Source organism: Gossypium hirsutum, chromosome A07 (genome assembly GCF_007990345.1).
Source record: "Gossypium hirsutum isolate 1008001.06 chromosome A07, Gossypium_hirsutum_v2.1, whole genome shotgun sequence".
In the NCBI taxonomy this organism is placed as follows: domain Eukaryota; kingdom Viridiplantae; phylum Streptophyta; class Magnoliopsida; order Malvales; family Malvaceae; genus Gossypium; species Gossypium hirsutum.
In genome coordinates this window covers 753,750-773,642 of record NC_053430.1, presented here as the reverse complement: position 1 = coordinate 773,642, position 19,893 = coordinate 753,750, and the positions used below count along the sequence as shown (strand labels likewise).

At 33.9% G+C, this 19,893-nt stretch overlaps 4 protein-coding genes across 7 annotated transcripts; 2 read left to right on the top strand and 2 right to left on the bottom strand.

Annotated features, from left to right (window-relative positions):
* The first annotated feature begins 1,955 nt into the window (after positions 1-1,955).
* LOC107930802 (uncharacterized) lies at positions 1,956-2,918 on the top strand. The gene has a single exon (XM_016862521.1). It carries the CDS (start codon positions 1,956-1,958, stop codon positions 2,916-2,918), a length of 963 nt encoding a protein of 320 aa, XP_016718010.1.
* A 4,648-nt stretch (positions 2,919-7,566) lies between these two features.
* On the top strand, positions 7,567-11,843 carry LOC107930789 (ras-related protein Rab5). Its single transcript, XM_016862505.2, has 8 exons — positions 7,567-7,770; positions 9,097-9,174; positions 9,616-9,783; positions 10,126-10,174; positions 10,348-10,421; positions 10,605-10,698; positions 10,988-11,095; positions 11,602-11,843. The coding sequence occupies exons 1-7, from the start codon at positions 7,732-7,734 to the stop codon at positions 11,086-11,088; spliced, it is 603 nt and encodes a 200-aa protein (XP_016717994.1). The 5' UTR covers positions 7,567-7,731; the 3' UTR covers positions 11,089-11,095; positions 11,602-11,843.
* A 1,503-nt stretch (positions 11,844-13,346) lies between these two features.
* LOC107930803 (uncharacterized) lies at positions 13,347-13,793 on the bottom strand. The gene has a single exon (XM_016862522.1). It carries the CDS (start codon positions 13,791-13,793, stop codon positions 13,347-13,349), a length of 447 nt encoding a protein of 148 aa, XP_016718011.1.
* Positions 13,794-15,080: 1,287 nt separating this feature from the next.
* LOC107930858 (uncharacterized) lies at positions 15,081-19,160 on the bottom strand. 4 transcript variants are annotated; one of them, XM_016862608.2, is made up of 9 exons: positions 18,894-19,160; positions 18,674-18,806; positions 18,315-18,418; positions 17,370-17,514; positions 17,131-17,277; positions 16,982-17,050; positions 16,833-16,901; positions 16,684-16,752; positions 15,081-16,603 (listed from the first exon to the last, which is right to left on the bottom strand). In XM_016862608.2, exons 1-9 carry the CDS (start codon positions 18,932-18,934, stop codon positions 15,320-15,322), a joined length of 2,061 nt encoding a protein of 686 aa, XP_016718097.1. In that variant the 5' UTR covers positions 18,935-19,160; the 3' UTR covers positions 15,081-15,319. The 4 variants fall into 4 exon arrangements, with proteins under 4 accessions (XP_016718097.1, XP_016718098.1, XP_040972996.1 ...); XM_016862609.2 differs by lacking the exon at positions 16,684-16,752 and having other exon boundaries at positions 18,894-19,114; XM_041117062.1 differs by lacking the exon at positions 16,833-16,901 and having other exon boundaries at positions 18,894-19,114.
* Between the last annotated feature and the right edge of the window lie 733 nt (positions 19,161-19,893).

Below are 19,893 nucleotides of genomic sequence, written 5' to 3'. Positions count from 1 at the left end.
TCAAAGACAGGAAAACTCGTGCGTAAGGCTGAGCTAAGTTTTATTGATTTTCCTTTAAATCATTTTGTTATTTATTTTTATTTCATCTTTTTATTTTTATTTCATCTTTTACTTTTTACTTTTTACGTTTTCTTGTGTTTATTTCAGGTTTCATATTTTATTTCCCCCTAAACGTCGCGAGCACGACAATTGCCCAGACACTAATCTGGTCAAGAAACAAACAATTTTAAGTAATTCCAGTCTCTGTGGGATCGACCCTACTCCCTATACTGCTTTAATTTGCAAACTAGGTGTAGGTTTATATTGGTGGAATCGGCAGTCATCAGTTTTGGCGCCGTTGCCGGGGACTGGCAACACTTACAATTGTTTAAATCGTCTTCATGACCAGATCTTCACCAGGAGATCTTGAATACGACCCAGAGATCGAGAAATCGGCACGAGCACGACGAAAAGAGACAGAAGCTCTTAAACGTGCAAGTAAAACAGGAGTAGAGCTAGGACAAGGAATCCTAGAATCCGACGTTGAAAAGTTGAGCGAAGCAATTCGTGCAGAGGCAATTCGACGTGGGAAACAAGTCGAAGAGGTTGAACCTGAGACCGAACCACTCTTTGAAACAAAAAATAACCTCTGTGAACTAGAAAGAATGGCAAACCGAACCATTCGTCAACTAGCCGCTGCTCCCAACGAGCAAACACCGTTATGCATCAACTATCCAACCGGAGGAACCCCTTTTGAATTGAAGTCGGGCTTGATTCACCTTTTGCCCATTTTTCGAGGCTTGAAGAACGAAAATCAACACACTCACTTGAGAGAATTCCACATGGTCTGCTCAAGCATGAAACCTCAAGGAGTACCCGAAGATGAGATCAAACTTCGAGCCTTTCCTTTTTCTTTAGTTGATACAGCAAAAGAATGGTTATTTTACTTACCTCCCAGTTCTATCACAACGTGGGATGACTTATCTCGTGTATTTCTTGACAGGTTCTTCCCAGCGTCACGAGCAGCCGAGCTTAGGAGGGACATAGTGGGAATTCGCCAATTGGAGAGTGAATCGCTCTACGACTACTGGGAGTGGTACAAAAAACTGTGTGCGAGTTGTCCTCAACATGGGTTAACCGAACAATCACTTCTTCAATATTTCTACGAGGGTTTGCTCCCTATGGAAATGAAGATGATTGACGCTACTAGCGGAGGAGCGCTTGTCAATATGACCCCTCGAAGGGCAAGAGAGCTAATATCCACCATGGCGGCAAATTCTCAACAATATCGGCCAAATTCAGAACCGATAAGACGGGTTAATGGGGTAAACGTTTCAACTTTAGAAGATAAATTAGATAAGCTTACGAATGTTATTCAATCTTTGCTTATAGAAAAGAAGAGTTTGACCTTACTATGTGGAATTTGTACTACGTCTCAACACCCGACGGATTTGTGCCCAATCCTTAACGACAATTCAACGGCACATGTTGACGCTATCGGAGGTTTTCCAGGACCTCCGCAAAGACACTATGATCCTTTCTCCAACACCTACAATCTCGGGTGGAAGGATCATCCCAACCTGAATTACGGAGCTAATCTCCGATATAATCTTCCATACCAACCGAGACCTCTGCAACCACCACCACAACACAAGCCGAGCACATCTCTAGAAGCTATCGTGGAAAGACTTGCTACCGATGCTGCAAAATATCAATAGAGGACAGACGCATCAATACAAGAGTTAACTAATCAAGTTAGTAAACTCTCGATGGTAGTTAATTGCTTGGAGTCTCAAGGTAAACTACCTTCTCAAACAGAACCGAACCCTCGGCAGAATGTCAGTGCAATAACTCTTCGTAGTGGAAAGGTTCTAGAAACAGTTCCAGCCAAAAATCATGGGCAAGAAAAGGAATGGGAAAAGCAGATCTCGGATCCAACAGCAAGGCCAAAATCGGAAGTTTAGAAACCAGTTGTGATGCCACCTCTTTTTCCAGGGAGGCTTGCAAGGGATAAGAAAGAGAAGGAGGAAAAAGAAATCCTCGAGACATTTAGGAAGGTGAAGGTAAATATCCATTCACTCAACGCTATCAAACAGATCCCTCGTTATGCAAAATTCCTTAAGGAATTGTGTACTAGCAAAAGGAGGTTAATAGGTAACGAAAGAGTAAATGTAGGAGAAAATGTCTCTGCAGTGCTGCAAAAGAAAGTTCCACCCAAATACAAGGACCAATGTATGTTTGCTATTCCTTGTGAGATAGGCAATATAGGCATTAAGAAAGCCATGTGCGATTTAGGGGCTTCCATTAATGTTATGCCTTATTCTATTTATAAACTGATTAACGTGGGTCCTTTAAAAGAGACAGGAGTAATAATTCAGTTGGCGGACAGGACAGTCGTCTATCCTGAAGGGCTGCTTGAAGACGTCCTTGTTAAAGTTAACGAATTAGTTTTCCCTGCAGAGTTTTACATTATCGACATGGAGGATGACAATTCGGCTAATTCGTCTGATATAATTCTTGGGAGACCATTCTTGAGTACTACACGAACGAAAATTGATGTTTGGAATGGAACACTTACCATGGAATTTGACGGTGACGTGGTTAGGTTTAGTGTTTATGAGGATATGGGACATTCAAATGATAAGTTACAAATTGTGCCTTGCAGGAATATGGATCTCAATTTTAAGCAAGAGGAATTATCGATGATCCAAAAACCAATACATGAAGATGTGATGAAAGCCTCGAAATTGGAAATCAAACCGTTTCTAGAACATACAAGGATTCCAATAGAGGAAAATGTAAAGATGAACGAAGAAGATCAAATGATAGGAGAATCCGAGAAATGCTTCAAGGATAATGGAAAAAGGTCGAAACCTTTCTACAAGAACATCCAAGTGCACAATATGGGAAAATTAATTCTCAATAAACCCAAAGGATAACATTTAAGGTCGTCGAGCTAACGACGTTAAACAAAAGTGCTTTTTGGGAGGCAACCCAAATTTATTTTCATTTATTTAATTTTGAGTTTTAGTAAGATTTAGGTTGTAAATAAATAAATTTTTATTTAATCTAGTGAATTTTCTATTTTTAGGAACGTAATGGAGGTTTTGCAGAAGTCAGATAATGATGGTAGCGTGGGCACACAGTGCTAAATGCTGACAATTATTTCCCAATGCCGACAACATCAGTTGAAACACATGGGGAGAAATCTTAACCTTTCTCTTTGCTTTTTGAGTTACTAAACTTTATTGCATATAACACATGCTTGAGGACAAGCATAGATTAAGTGGGGGGTTGGATTGATATGTTAATTTTTACTGCATGTCTTTCTCTTTTGCATGTGTTCAATCTTACGATGAATTCTTTCGACAATTTATTCAACATTTGAGCCTTAAAACCTCATACTTAGTCGATTTAAGCAATTGCGAAAATTACGAACTAAATGTTTAAGTATATAGATTGGTCGACATTTAGGTTTTAAAATTGGTATATGTAGCTAGAATTTTTTCGCATGAATTGATTGATTGAATAAAATATGTTTGCTTGTGCATAAATAAATTAATAAAGGTTCAGGCTATGAATGAAGTTTCGAAAACGTGACCGAATTGAGTAACCGAGGCAGGGTGCTTGGGTTATCATCTTGTCTCGCGTAAAAAGGTTCGAGTGACAAGTCGATAACTTACAAACATTCCGCTAGTTGAACACCCCATAAAATAAAATAAAAAAGAGAGAAAAAATAATACATAATAAATAAAGACTGTTTGAACTGAGTAACCGGGATAGGGTGCTTGGGTTGTCATCCTAGTTCGCGTAAAAAGGTTTGATCTTGTCTATTAATTTTCTGATGCATAGTTATTAATAATGCCGTGCAAATTATGGGATTCAATCTCAATTTAGCGAAATTGTTTAGTTGACGTATTTCAATTTTATGACACTTGTTGATTAAAATGTATATTTTGAACATTTATTTCTTTTTGCCTATGTTGTTTGCATTGATTGAGGATATGGAAAAGGGGCTCGATTTTTAATAAATTGTGGAATTGATTCTAATGTTTGAAAGAACAACATGCTTGAGGGCAAACATGAGCTAAGTAGGGGAGATTTGATAAACATGTCAAATTACATATTTTTTATGCTTAATTTGGTTTATTGATGAACTGAATCCTGCTAATTAAGTGTTTTTATGATTTAATTCTTGTCAGGGATGCAATTGATCAAAAGCAAGCTGAAAAGGGGCCAAATTAGAAGAAAATTATTGGAATGGGCCAAAACGAAAAGATGGAGCAAGCTAAGGACTAGTCATAAATTTGACTTTGTAAAAAGCCAAAAATAGGAAATTCTATTTTAAGTTTATTTTAATTTTATTTATTTTTAATTATTATTATTTTAGATTTTATATTAATTTTCTTAAGCTATTTTTAGTAAACCCTATCTATATAAATAGGGGGTTTTAGTTCTTAGGAAATCATCCATTGATCAATTGTCTTTACATTCCTATTTCATTTTGGAATTCCATTATCCACTTTGTTTTCTTTTTCTTAATTCAATTGAACATTAGATTATTTTGCCTTCTTTTTACAAAATTTGTCTAATTCTCTTTGCAAATATTTTTCCTATCCATTTCCACTACATTTTTCATATAATTTCTATCATTTCCATAACCTTCAAGCATGATTAAATTCATGCCACACTAAACCCCTTTCAGCTTTAGCCGGTGTTAACCCCTTCAAAATACCTGTGAGTTACGAACCCGAGCTGTTTAACTCCCAACTTTCGATATTTATTATTTCTCCGGATTAAGAGTATGACTTCGCCAACTCACAAATTCAAGTCAATACTAAGTCAAAAAAGACGTCGTTTGAGTTAGTATGGCTAGACGTACAGTTGGAATTTCGAAAGGATCGATTGTCTAATTGGTCTTCCGTGAACACATTGGCGTGCCAAGTGGGGATTGTTGTTTGGTTTCTTCAAGGGAAGTAGTAACCGGATTTAAATGTCTCAACGTTTGAGGGCATTGGTTCAAGCTAGGCTCTTCTAGAACGCAAAGTTGCCGGAGTTCTAAATCACGAACGTTTCATAGGTTGTTCGATCGGTAAGGGTTAGTTATAGGACGTTCCATAACTAATTTACACAAGGAAGAGTTGGTGTCCGAGGCGTCCTTGGTAGCTATAACTAGCTTATCGAAAAAGAGGAGTTCACCTAATTTCGAGGAACGGGTCAAAGACGGGAAAACCGGTGCTTAAGGCTGAGCTAAGTTTTATTGATTTTCCTTTAAATCATTTTGTTATTTATTTTTATTTCATCTTTTTATTTTTATTTCATCTGTTACTTTTTACTTTTTACGTTTTCTTGTGTTTATTTCAGGTTTCATATTTTATTTCCCCCCTAAACGTCGCGGGCACGACAATTGCCCAGACACTAATCTGGTCAAGAAACAAACAATTTTAAGTAATTCCAGTCTCTGTGGGATCGACCCTACTCCCTATACTGTTTAAATTTGCAAACTAGGTGTAGGTTTATATTAGTGGAATCGACAACCATCAGTGGTCATTTTGTAACTTAACATAAACTTATTAATAGTTTAATTACCTTAGATGTAATTTTCCCAAATAATAATAGTGTCAACTATTGGATTATGATTTTTAAGTTTTTAAATATAAAAATTGAATCTCAAATTAAATTAAATGTAAATACAAAAATTTGGCACCATATTTTGACCTTTTATGTATATTTTAACCTTTTGTGATTTCATCCATTGTTTTGTCTTTATCTTAAGCAATGAGTAAAGATAAAAATGGTTGTCTAATTTCTTGGTGAAAAGGAAAAGAGATAAGGGGTTTAGGTTCCTTAATAGTCTCATAATTCACAACCTAACATGAAAGTGACATGTCTTTACCTTTGCATAAACCATGCCACTATGTTTTTTTTTATGTAACTTTTCTTTTTCAATTTATTGTGATTGAAATACAAAAGAATAATGAAAAGTTGGCTCGGCTTAGAGTCAAGTGAAAGGAATACATTATTTGATATTATATGATCACGATCCTTCATTAATACATCTTTCATCGTAATTTACTTAAATGGTTTTGAAGACATGTTTAAAATTCTCTTAAGCAATTCCATGACAATATGACAAGTTTTTTGGTCACATTTAATCATATTCAATCATCCCTACATTATAGCTCAATTATTAAGTCTCCTTACCAACCAATCACATCTCAAGACCATTAGCTATATAAAAATCCTCCTCATATTGTATGATCACGATGATTAAGGTATGCCCTTCATTGACACCTCCCTCTAACTCGTTCAAAAATAATTGTTTGACTTCACCCCTGACTTTTCTTACCAACCAATCACATTTTAAGATCATCAGTTATACAAATCGCTTATTGTCCGATTAAAACTAAAATACTCTCACTTATCAAAACTCTAACACACTTATTCCTAAATCCTTTATTCTCTCTCTAATTTATTGAAACTACTATTAATAACAACTCTCAACACTTTCATAAGAACTATCTGGAACCACCGACTCTAAAATCTGTACCCACCATAACAATCTATTGTTTTACAATTCAACAAAGAAGACAATACAAACTGCCTTAGTGCTGACATTTCTCAACCTTCATCAGACATTTAGGACAGTTTAATATTAACAATTCGTGAGTAGAAGACAAAAACATAATAGCATGATCGACATTCTGATGTTGTTTGTCGGTGTGGTACAAAAATTCCATAGATAAATGCACTACTAAATTACTAGCTATAGTGGAATTCCACATGGGCATGGTGAGATTGTGGGGGTTTCATGTGGGGGCTAAAGGTATCTTAATATGGCTCATTGTACACGTACCTAAGATTCTACCACGTGGATGACAAGATATGAGATCTCGTTTATTTATTTTTTAGATTATTTATTATTATCATTATTGTTTTATTATCAAATTCATAATAATTGTGTTATACTGAGATATTAATTAACCTAACTGTTTCAGGCCAATCAATATAGCATAGAGTGAGTCTATTATGTCAGAATATTTAGAGATTAAAAATAAATAAATAAGAAATAGCATTGAATCGAAGGGACGGATTAGAAGTATTTATCTTTTTTATTAATTAGTCTCTAAAAAAATCATTTTAATCATTCTAAAAAATTATGAAATCATAAATTAATACATAATCAAATTATATTTTTACTTTATAAAAATTTATAATTTAATTTTGACTTTTAATAAATTTTTAAATTCATCTTTAAAAATTCATATTTATACAGTTTGATCCATGTATTTTAAATATTTTTCATATCAAATTTGATTTAATATTTAATACTTAAACTTATAACGAGACACATAAAAGAATTTGATTAATACACCTTGCAAATCATATTGATAAAGCCAACAGATTTTTTTTTTGCTTAATCCTAATGATTATGATGAAGATATTATTTGAATTTGTATCCAAAAATTACAAAACAAAGCAAATTTGCAAATGAAAACCAACATACTTACTAGTCAAATCCCCAAAACTACCAGTCTCGTATCATTTCAATACTTGAAAGTTCTGGGTATTAAATAATGATGATAATCTTTGTTTGACATTTTTCCCTGGCAACTATAAAGACTTCTGGAAACTAGCCATTCTCTTTCTAGTTTTCAATTCCAAAGTTTCCCTTTTGAAATTTTCTATCTCTAAAGCTCTTTGGATTTTTTTTTCCTCTATTGTTTTCTGGGAAATTTCATCAAATCGTGAATGGCAAGGTCGAGAAATAAGAACATACAAGCCAAGCTGGTGAGTATGTCCTCCCCTTTTCACTTCTCTTTTGTTTTGGTTTATTGTTGGGTTTTAGAAAAGAAGAAAAATAATGATTTTGTTGTTTGAAGTTGAGATCAATGGTGGAAGTGCTTTGTTTATTGATTGATTTCAATTTTATTTTATTTTATTTTGTAGGTATGATTATGGTTTGTCTAAATTAGAGTTTAATCTTTTATTTCAATTCCATGTAATTTAATGCTTTGGAGAGGGACCCATAATATCAGGGTTTCAACTTTCGTGCTTCTTTATGCGGTAGCCAAATTGATAATTTAGTTAACATGTGGATTTTCATAAAAGTAGTAGAATTAAATTATGTTAAGATAAGCGATAAAATCTCAAATTTCAATAAAATAGAGGGGTTGAGACTAAAATTAATTTTTTTTTGTTAATATGTTATTTGGTTTTTAAATTTGTCCATTTGTATTTAGTGACGTTTTAAGAGGCTGCCACATGACACCATCAAATTGGTTAATAGTGTCACATCAATATAAACTAACAATGCTGGTGTAAAGATGCCAACTTGGTTAACAAAATATATATTAGGGACCAATTAGGTATAAATGGACAAGTTTAAGAGCCAAATAATATGTTATCATTTTTTTATATATAATGTATGGTTTCTCATTGTTTTTAAATTACTACTAGATTATGACACGAGTGAAAAAGTTTATGTAATAAATATAATTATTAAAAGTTTATTTAAGTATCAAATAAACCTTTAGTTAAAATTATTATGGTCAAGATTTAAAATTTATTGTACCCTAAGTTCAAATATTCTTATGTAAATTTTAATTAAATTTATATAAAAAAAGATAAAATTATCATTATAATAATATAGTTTACTTTATATAAGAAGGTATTTTAATCATTCTCTAATTAAGTTAATATCCTATTGTCATATAATATAAACTTGGTTAAGAGATTAAATATAGTATAGGTAGATGAATTTCTATACTCAAATTGTTTTTTACCAATGAATAGTCATGAAATTCACGAATGATCAAAAGAAGAGGAAACGTTAATATGCATGGTTATTTGAACTAGATCGACTGATTGGATTGGGAACCAATCAGAGTATTGATTAGAAAAAAGACATTAAATCAGTTGAGTCGCGAATCAGTAAGAACTAGTTGAATGAAATTAAAAAATTAATAAAATCAATTTTTAATTTTTAATAATTTAATTAATCAAATCGTTCGTACCGTTCAAAATTAGTAGCTTGACTGATTCAAGTACTATCTAATTCTGAAAATTTGTTAATATGAAACTTTCTTCTTCTTCTTCTTTTCTTTTTTTTTCCAGGTACTTGTTGGGCACATGGGAACTGGGAAAACAAGCTTGGTATTGAGATTTGTCAAAGGCCAATTCTTTGATTTCCAGGTTTATTTTCATTTCAAACTTTTTATTTCTATTTTCTGCTTATATCATGTATCCTATTAATGTAAGAGAAAATAACCATATAAGTCCTTCTACTATTAAATAAATTTAGTCTTTATACTATAAAAAAAAAGTCAAATAAATCATATCTATCTAAAGTTGACATTTACCTTTTAATATAGATAATATCTTTAAAGCTTTTATACTTCTATAAATGAAATCTTTTGTTTAACAAAGTCAAATAATTGAAATCTATTGTTTAGTCTTGATTGCAATTGGAAAAAAAAATTCACCTAACTTTTTAAACAACAAATGTTATAAACTCTATTAAAATTTAGCTTTATTTTATTGTTTTTAAAAATTAAATTCAGTCCCTGTAATAGAAGGACCTATGAGGTAATTTCACCTATTAATATTCATCTAATGTGTGTATAACTCATGTAGGAATCCACAATTGGAGCAGCCTTCTTTACTCAAGTTTTATCACTTAATGAAGCCACCGTAAAGTTTGATATATGGGACACAGCAGGCCAAGAGAGATACCATAGTTTGGCTCCGATGTACTATCGTGGTGCAGCCGCTGCTGTCGTGGTCTACGACGTCACGAGCTCGGTAGCTTCCGCTCGATCTTTTCGTGCTTTCATTTTTTTTTTCTTCAACATGTCTAATTAATACTATATATGACGCATAGTCATATGAAACTTGCCTAGTTAGTACTAATAGTTTACAGCATAGCTGTAAACGGGGCATTATCCCCGCTTTGTCCTCTCCCTCGATGATGTTTATTGTCCTTCGATGTGGATCGGTTACTCGAGGTTTACGAGTCATGAAAGATGACAAGGACATGTATATATGTTTTGATCATGCTCTTTAAATTCATCTGTTTTGATACTGCTGTCATCATGTATTCATGCTTTTTATAATTGGATATGTTCATCGGGTTCGATCTTTCAGGAAACGTTCGAGCGAGCCAAAAAATGGGTTCGGGAACTGCAACGACAAGGTAAATCGACAAACAATCTAAACAAATTTAAAATGTTACATTCCTAGAACTAACTTGGTATTGATATATATATGAAGTTGATGATTAAACCCCGAATTTCCCATTTCATCATTATGTATACAACTGCAACGAATTTGGTAATATGTTGTCTGATTCATATTATTCCGGTTCAGGAAATCAGAATTTGATAATGTTCTTGGTAGCAAACAAGGTTGACTTGGAAGACAAGAAAAAAGTGGGAAATGAGGTATCTGCAATTTGATATATATATATATGCATACATACTTTTTATCGGAAAGACATTATCGGAAAGTATATCTATACTATACAGTGTTTCGATTATCGTTAATGCTGTACAAGCTGTATCATCATTGCCTAGAACAGGGACAAGGGAAACAATCAGAATAACTCCTACTAAATTATTATGCAGGAAGGTGAGCAATATGCCAAAGAAAATGGCTTGACTTTCCTCGAAACATCGGCAAAGACGGCACATAACGTCAATGAGCTCTTTTACGAGATTGGTAATTCCGTGTTTTAACATTCCGTTTTCTTCTTATACGAATGATTAGAGTTTAAATTCGCATGATGCGTATATGGGGTTAAGGTGGTTTGTCCTAAAAGACAGTAAGGAAATGATCTTTGAAAGTTGTTCAATTACTTGACTAGCAAGTAATCATCAACCATTTGGCTCATTAATTAAACTGAAAGATTGCTCTCGGATACAAGAAGGTCAAATTATGGTTTTGGCCCCTAGCTACCATGCTCGTTTACTGAACTTCCTTTCTTAGTTCTTACATAACTCTCCTGCAGCGAAGAGATTGGCGAAAGCTGCTCCGTCAAGGACGACCGGAATTAAATTGCATAATAGGCCTCGAGAAAGTGAAAGGCGGTTCTTTTGCTGTTCCTCATGATATAAAGGTTAGCTATATTTATACTCGTACGCAGTTCGGATTATCAACATCTAAGTTCCAAAAAATTGATTTGCATATCTAAATCAATCTCGGACATGGTTTTCATCACTTGCAAGGGAAACTTCATGTGCCAGTCAATTTAGTCCACTAAGGCTTGAAGTTTCATGTTTGGTTTTCTAGGTTCTTGGCTCTTAATATGAATTATTAAGATCTCAGCATTTCTTCTGTATTACAAGTAGACTTGTCGGTTGAGTAGGTCAGGTTGGTTTCTGGTCGAGTTGGGTCAATCTATGTCGGGACATTTTAGTTTGATCATTTCGGATTTGAATTGTTTTGAATTCAGGTCTTCTCAGTTCGGGCATTCGAATCTATCTATGAAGTTTTTCGAATTTAAATATTTTAAATTTTTTTCATTCGGGTTTTGCTCTCAAGTTCAGATAAATTTATTTATTAGAGTAATTTTTCATTTGAATTATTGGGTTCTCAAAATTAATAGTTGACAATTCTTTGCAGGCAATGGAAAAATTAAGCTGCTTTTTGGCCTATTTCATTTTGATGAACATATCTTGCACCATGTACACACAAGAGCTTCATTGTCAAGTGCACTTATTTTGTGTAAGATATTATCATGCAACTCCAAATAAATAAAGGATCAATTCCCAATGCAGCCAGTAAATTAATGATATTCATCAAATTATTGATGGTAACTCGTGTTTATAAGTTCAAATTTTGAATATTGAAACTCAAGTTGTCTATATTTAGATTTTTTTTTTAATTTTAATTTGTTATCAAGTAGGATTATTAAGTTCACAACGCTATACTTTTAAATTTAATAGCAAATTTTAACAGAAAATACTAACATTATCACCAATCTTTTTCCGGATTGTGGTTATTCTTCCTAATGATATTCTTTCTAGAATTAAACATGAGTTCTCTTCTTAGAAGGATAATGTGTTTTATTATTTCACTTTACACTTATTCGTAATCTTTAACCAGTCTATTCTTAATAAATTGGGTAAGATCGAGACTTCAAAAACTGAAGTTGGTTACCTTAATGAAGCTCATGAAAGAAAGTAAAGTAGGTAGAACTGAATCAGATTGAATTGGTCAAGCTGTTACATATTAATATAAACTTGTTGAATCGAAAAAAAATTTAATTGACTAGAGATTTTTTATTTTTAATATATATTTATATTTATAATTTTTTTAATAATTTACTTCATTAAACCAGCTATCTGGTTAAAAAATTTGGAAGAAACCAAGGAGGCATGTCAGCGTATAATGTGGACACTGCCACGCAGGTGAAAGTTTTTGTGTTTTTGGCTTTTAATGCGTAGAAATCAGCATTCGAGGCCCTCAGAAACAGATTCTATTTTTCTTTTTCTTTTCCCTTTACTATTCCTTTTATTATTTTTGTCCTCTTGTACTGTTGTGGTCTGTTTGCAATATCACATGAATATAAGAAAAAAACCTGAACCATAAATACTTTTTAGTCTGAGAATCCGGGATCTTTAGTCATGTTAAGCCTCGATTCAATTTAAAGTTAAGTTGAACTGGGACAAAGTTTGGTGAATGTTATTTTCTTTATTTATAAGATTTAAAACTTGAAATCATAAATGATATCAAACTCTTTAGCACTCTATCTAAGGTACTAGAACAACTTACCATAAACATCCCCACACAGCAAATGAATACAAGAAAGCACTTGTTCATGGTTCACTGCCCGCTCCTATAGCAAGTTTTGACAGAAAATAAACTCACTAATGATCACCCTAAAGGATAAGTGCATGGGAGAGCTTGATGATGAAGAGATGAAACACCATTTTCACTAATAGACTATTCACTAGCTGAATTGCCTAAACACTTAGCTTCTTCATTGGACTCAATGGAGATCTCATAGGATCATCATCATCCTCTCATGAAAGGACTTAATGTAAAAATAGTATACTAATATGGCATTGTACATGTGATAATATGTTCGACGCATCAAAATTTGAATCAAAATTTGAAAATAATAAAAGTTAATTAAATGAATTTAATAGCTACTATTTTATCCAAACTAAAATTTAAAAATTCTAGAAATACAGGGGATTGAAAATGATCAAATTAAAGTTACAGGGTCTTATAGTAAAATTTAACCAAGATGAAACACCATTTCTCGTAATAGATTCACTACCTGACTTGCCTAAACACCTAGCTTCTTCATGTGACTCAATGAAGGTCTCATCGGATCATCATCATCATCATCATCATCATCATCATCCCATGAACGGAGTTTCCGGCATGCCGGTTCCGGCATCGTTGTCATAAATAGGATTCGATATGTAAACCAAATCTTCCACACCGTTATTTCCTAGAGATGCATTGCTAGGTGGTGAATTCACAAAGGAAGTGAATGGTGGAGATGTGGGATATAAGATACCAATCTGATGGGGACTTATTATGTTTGGTTCTTGAGCTTGGATTTCAAGGACTTGTTGATGAGGGAAGAGGAAGTTGGTTGGTGCATGAAGAACTCCTTGTGCATAGACACTACTAAGGGAAGAAGAAGAAGAAGCTGTAGTGGTATTATTAGTGGGGAGGGTGGCGGAAGATTTGAGCTGACGGCGGCGTAGTAAGAGGAAACAATAGAGCTCTGCTAGAAACACTAGGATAAGACCTAGTACAATGGCGAGACTCGCCGCCATTAGCAGTGTTGCACCCATGATTACCTTGGATGTCCCCTTCATTTTTTTACTGTTCTTTTTTCTTCTATGGAGGAGGCAGTCAAGTTTTGACCGTAAATAATATAAAGAAAGTCTAAGACCATCTCTTTTGGTGGGAAACAACAGTCTTTTTTACCTTGTGACAAGGGAAGTAGAACATAGGAAGGGAATCTAGCATAGCAAGGAGCTGCTTTGTTCGATGATGGCAGATACTTGATTTGTTTTTTTTTTTTTAAAAAAAATTGGATATTGTAAATTCCAAAGATATTACTATCTGCAATAGGTTCAGAGCAGAGACGAATATTAGCTCTTAGATACACATTATCCGAGTTACCTTTGCTTCATGTTGTGAATAACGAATTCAGATTTTAGATTTTATCGGCCCTACTTTTTATAATTTTTTTTAAGAAAATTTATTATACTTAAATGCAAATATTTAATAAATTCACGAATAATTTAAGTAATTTAAATTTGAATAATAATATTTTTCAAATTCAATGCAGATAATAAAAATTTTTGAATTTCAAATATCCAACTTATTATCATCTCTAATTCTAACTCTAATTCTAACTCGGATAAATTTCTTTTATCCGAAATTCAAGTTCATGTAGCAAAATTCAGTTCAAATTGAATTAATTGTTAGACTTTCAATCAAAGTCAGTGGTTAAGGAGATTTTGTAGGTGGCTAATATAATGTAATGTTATTTGGTTATTGATTATAAACGTTTATAACTCAACCAAATTAAATTTATTGATTTTTAATATATATATTTTTTATTTTTAAATATATTTGTAATATGTAATATATAAATTAATCAAAATTCAAACACAAGTCAATTCTCGATTTAATTCATTCATGTAAAATCAATTATAATCTAAGTTAATAGTTAGTGATCATTTAATTTAGTTTTTCAATTTTTTAACTAAACTACCCAACTGCTCAAATGGAAAATTTCTATTTTTACCCTTTAAAATTGTAAAAATTAAGATATTAAACTTGTGAAATTGCAAACATACAATTTGATTCCGTCCCCTGAAAATTTTTCTTGCTTCACCCCTATTTTGCAGCAAGGTTTAAAAAACAGTTAAAACCTACAAAAATATAATGGCCCATACGCCTATTCAGTGTTTCCCTTCTCAGTTCTCACTCATAATGGATGACAAGAAGTATTAAAACGTGCAATGAACATCACAAGCATTTGCCAACAAAGCCAAACTTGGGAATCTGAGATACAAGAGATTACTTAAAATTCTTAACTAGCATTCAAATATTACTTACCCGGTTCGTGTAGAGACAGGGTTTCGGTGCAGAGATCATAAAAAATACTATGTATGGATACATCTTTTAAAATCATGTCATCCAAAAAAAAAAATCAGCAAATTTGTAAATGTTTGTTAAGGTCAACATCTGTCACAGAAAATAGTAATTATACCAGTGCTATAAACATCTAAGTAGGTATATATTCAAACTACTAAGCAATAGGCAATACCTGTTCTATCAATGTTCAAGAGGTTCCCTAAAAGCTTTATCTCCCTTTCATTGCTGCAAAGTGAGCAGCCAAATCATCGTAATCCGGTAACTTAGGGTGTACGTGCCGGGCTGCATTTGACCTACCTTGCTGAAAGGAAGTAGCACGGGTGTATACTTTAGTTCCTTCTGATTGAGTTTTTTGTTCACGAGGGAGAGAAATTGATCGGACTGGACGGGGAATAGTCTCGGAGATATCATCCGATCTATCCATGCTAGCTTTTTCTAAGGCTTCTTCATCTACGTCATTTCTCTTATGATGTGCATGATGACTTTTAGATTTTCGTCTTAGTTTCCCGTCTTCAGAGGTTGATGGTTTCTTACTATAATGCATCAACAGCCTGTCGATTATCCTTTCCTCCTCATCATTTCTTTGATGCTCTTCGTCGAATAAGATTTGCAGACCTTGTCTCGACTCATCCCTTCTCCTGCTTCTTGGTTTTCTCCTCATGAATTCTGTATCTTCAGCAGTACCAATTTCAATATGACCAGATGCTGATCTCAAATGTCGCCTCCGAGACGATCTTCGTCTTGGGATAGGGGTACCACTTTCACCGTGACTATAGTAATTATCTGTTTCTCGATCATGACCTCTCATAGGTGGAATTCTCTGCCCCTCTTTATCAGGCATAGAAGGATCACCAGAGACTCCATCACTGTCCAAACCAGCAAGCGAAGATAATATATTGGCACCATTCATGCTGTCCTTTGATTTGATACTGGGTGGTTTAACATAAGGAGGAGGGAGAGCACTACTACACCGGGGCTTCCACTTGGGTTCACCTTCCACGGGATTTTTCCTAGTTGAATTCTGGACACCATACTCATTGGCATAACTATCGGGAACGAAGAGATCTTTATCTTGACTCCTTGACCGTGGAGCTGCATAGTTATTTGGATTTAGATCCGGCTTTCTCTGTGTTAGAACTTCTTGGTTATCTATTCCAGGTACACTATTCTCCCTACCATCTTGTAACTTGCCTCCACCATTTACTCTTTCGATTCTTTTCCCACTAGTCGAACTACTTAATCTTGCTGTTTTGAAGGCAATATCATCCTTCTCGACAACTTCTTGTTTTTTCGGTAATGGGATATCAAGATTCTCCTTCCTAGCAAAACCTTCTTCCCTGCCTTGACGCAGCTTGTCCTCGATGGAGAATTCCCACTTGTGCCCATTCTCATCCACTTTAAGTTCATCCCTTGGTGGATCAGCACTTTTTCCATTGTTTGATTTATTATCATCACCATTGACATGGAAAGGCCCGTATTTTTTAGGTCGGTCCTAGAGAAAACTTACAGAGATTAGAAGAGTTCCAGTGTGAAGAGATAATCAGACAAGTAAAGTGCAAACACGAGGGATACCTGTTTTCCATCATTTGATTTATTATCATCACCATTGACATGGAAAGACCCGTACTTTTTAAGTCGGTCCTAGAGAACAATTACAGAGATCATAAATGTTCCAGTGTGAAAAGGCAATCAGGCAAGTAAAGATCAAACACGAGGGATACCTGTTTTCCATCATTTGATTTATTATCATCACCATTGACATGGAAAGACCCGTATTTTTTAAGTCGGTCCTAGAGAACAATTACAGAGATCAGAAGAGTTTCAGCGTGAAGATGAAATCAGGCAAGTAAAGATCAAACACGAGGGATACCTGTTTTCCATAATTTGATTTATTATCATCACCATTGACATGGAAAGACCCGTATTTTTTAGGTCGGTCCTAGAGAACAGTTACAGAGATCAGAAGAGTTCCAATGCGAAGAGGCAATTAGGCAAGTAAAGATCAAACACAAGGGATACCTGTGGCTGTGGGATCACAGCAGGTTCAGACATTCTTCGCTCGAAAGCTTTTGAATCCCATTTTATGGAAAACTCTGATGCTATATCATGCATTACCATAACTTTACGCTCCATTGTGGAAGGATTTGAAGCTGAATTCTCAACAAGCTACCATGAAATTTACAACATTGGTCATAGAAATGCAGCGAATGGAACCATAAATATTCTCCTTTTGGAGTGGATCATGACTGGAAATTTACCTGTTTATTGGCGAATACGTCCAGTGAATTTTCATATCTTTCATGAAATATATGCCTAAGCTCACGCAACTCCGGCAAATCAGAAAATCTAGCAGCTGCAAACATTAGAGATGAGACAGCTTCCCTGCAATCTTCTGGGCAATCACTGTATGCATTTATTATGAAAAATAAGCAACTGTTGTTTTAATCAGCTTCTTCACGACAAATTCCAAGAAAACAAACAATAAAAGTTCACAACAATAAAATAAAAGAAAAAAAATGTATAACCAGAAAACTTCTAATCCATCTTGTGTTTCCTACGGTTCCAAGTTACCATCTATACGTTACACAGCGCTCCACAATCCTTAAAATGAAGGCATACGGGAATCTCTTCCGGATCCAGAACAACAATCTCATCATGAGAAAATTTTTAATTCACCATGGTAAAGAAAGAGAAATTTCAATATTTTCTTTAGCAGACATTGAACAAAAAACCTTTAATCAATTACAATTTCAAATACTTTATTCAACCCTTATCCTTAAGTATTCTCTAAACTCAATTTGAACCTCCATTCATCCTCAAATTGAACTTAACATCAAAAGTGTAACAATCTCTTGATACCATACAAGAAGATGAAAAAAAAGGAAGTGGTCCACAAAGAAGAATGACAATCAAAGCTTACATGGAGCTAAAAGTAGCTTGAACTATCATTTGAAACCCAGAGAACACCGAAACCTAATGCTATTGCCAACAGATGGCACTAGAGATGGCATTATCCAAATTTTAATTATCAACTCCAGGACCACTCGTTTTCCTAACTTCAATTTTTCCTTTACTACTACACATATTTTCACAGAAATATACCAATAGAAAAGCTACCATGAGTAGCCATTGGCAATACAAACGCAACCATTATAAAGAATTGATTGTATTGAACAAGAAATAAACAAAACATCCACTTATACCTCAGTTTTTGCATGACTGAAACATGCTTCGTCACGAAATCGCAACACTTGTCTATAAAATCATAGCAAGACGAAAGCACTAATTCAGCTATATATCCTTCAACCTGTTTCACCACCAAAATCAACACATCATTCATTTTCACGTCCATAAATTTAATGAAATTAGTAAAACAAAGCATAACATTTTTACATATTCAAACAAATCTGCTTATATATACGTACATATGCAAATCATAAACCTTACCATTCCGCTAGTAATCTTGCTCAAAAATTAAATCAATAAAACTACAAATAAATCAAAATTAGCAGAATATATCAGTATAAAACAGTAATAATAATTTTTTTTGTCAAAAACTTACTCTGCCATAAGCATTGATATCAAGGCCATTAGCAAGCAGATCAGCTATATCTTTCTTCAAAAACTTAAGCGTCGCACTCTTTTTCCTCCTTATAACATCAATCCGACTCTTTATCGCTTTTATCAACGATTTACTGCAAAAAAAACCAAAAATTCTTCACATAAATTCAATCATCTAAAACAAAAATAAATCAATTAATTAAATAGAAAAATGTATAAACCATTTTGCGGCAAAACCACGGCCTAAGATTCCGTCCAGCATCTTTCGATCACTGATTTTATTCAGATCGGAGGAAACGAACGATTCGACTCAAAAAAACAACGCCGTAAACTTCAAAATGTAGATCAATGAAACATAAGATCTACCATTAAAGAAGAAGAGAGATAAAAATGAAAGGCACTTTGGCTTAAAGCTCTACTTCACTGCCGTTTTCTAAGCCACCTTTTTAATTTCAAAGAGTACACTCGTTAACAGGGTCTACTTTGTGAATTTACAATTGTACCCTTCAAATCTACTTTTTATAACCGGTGGATCGATTTAAAAGTTTGGGAGGATAGTTTAGGGAATTTGAATGTTTCTAATTTTGGAGCGGATAAGGCGGTAAGTGGGGTAGATCGTGACCGTTGGATGAATGTAGCGGGCGGTGGAAGGATTGTTTTAATTTGGTCTAATTATGGTTTTAGTCTTTCTCTTATGCAAGATTTAATCTTTTTATTTTAATTTGATATAATTTGATCCTTTATTTTTATAATATTATTAATAGATCTAAAATGCTATTAATTTTTAGCTTTGTTATATATTGTCTTGCCTTACCTTGGTACCTCACCAAGGTCATGAACCTTGTTGGCTTAAGGCGTGCTTAATGCGTGGAGCTCACCCTTCAACCTCATTATGACTGGGGTCAAGCCTCTTTTTTACATGAATAGCACATGAAACTCCATTAAATTCACTCAAGTCAAGTCATCACCTGACCTTCAAATCTATAAATTTAATCATCGGGAGTCTATTCTACCCTTAAAATACATACCAAAACAAGACTCTTAAATAAACGTGACGAGAATTGAGGATAGTTTATGATTAAATATCATTTATAAATACCTCATTCTTCGCCACCAAGAATCAATACCCATCTTATATGCCAAATTTTTACCCAACCAACAACAACTAGCTTAGCTTTCTCCACCGTCCCTTTCTCCACCATGTGAATTATCATTTCCTCC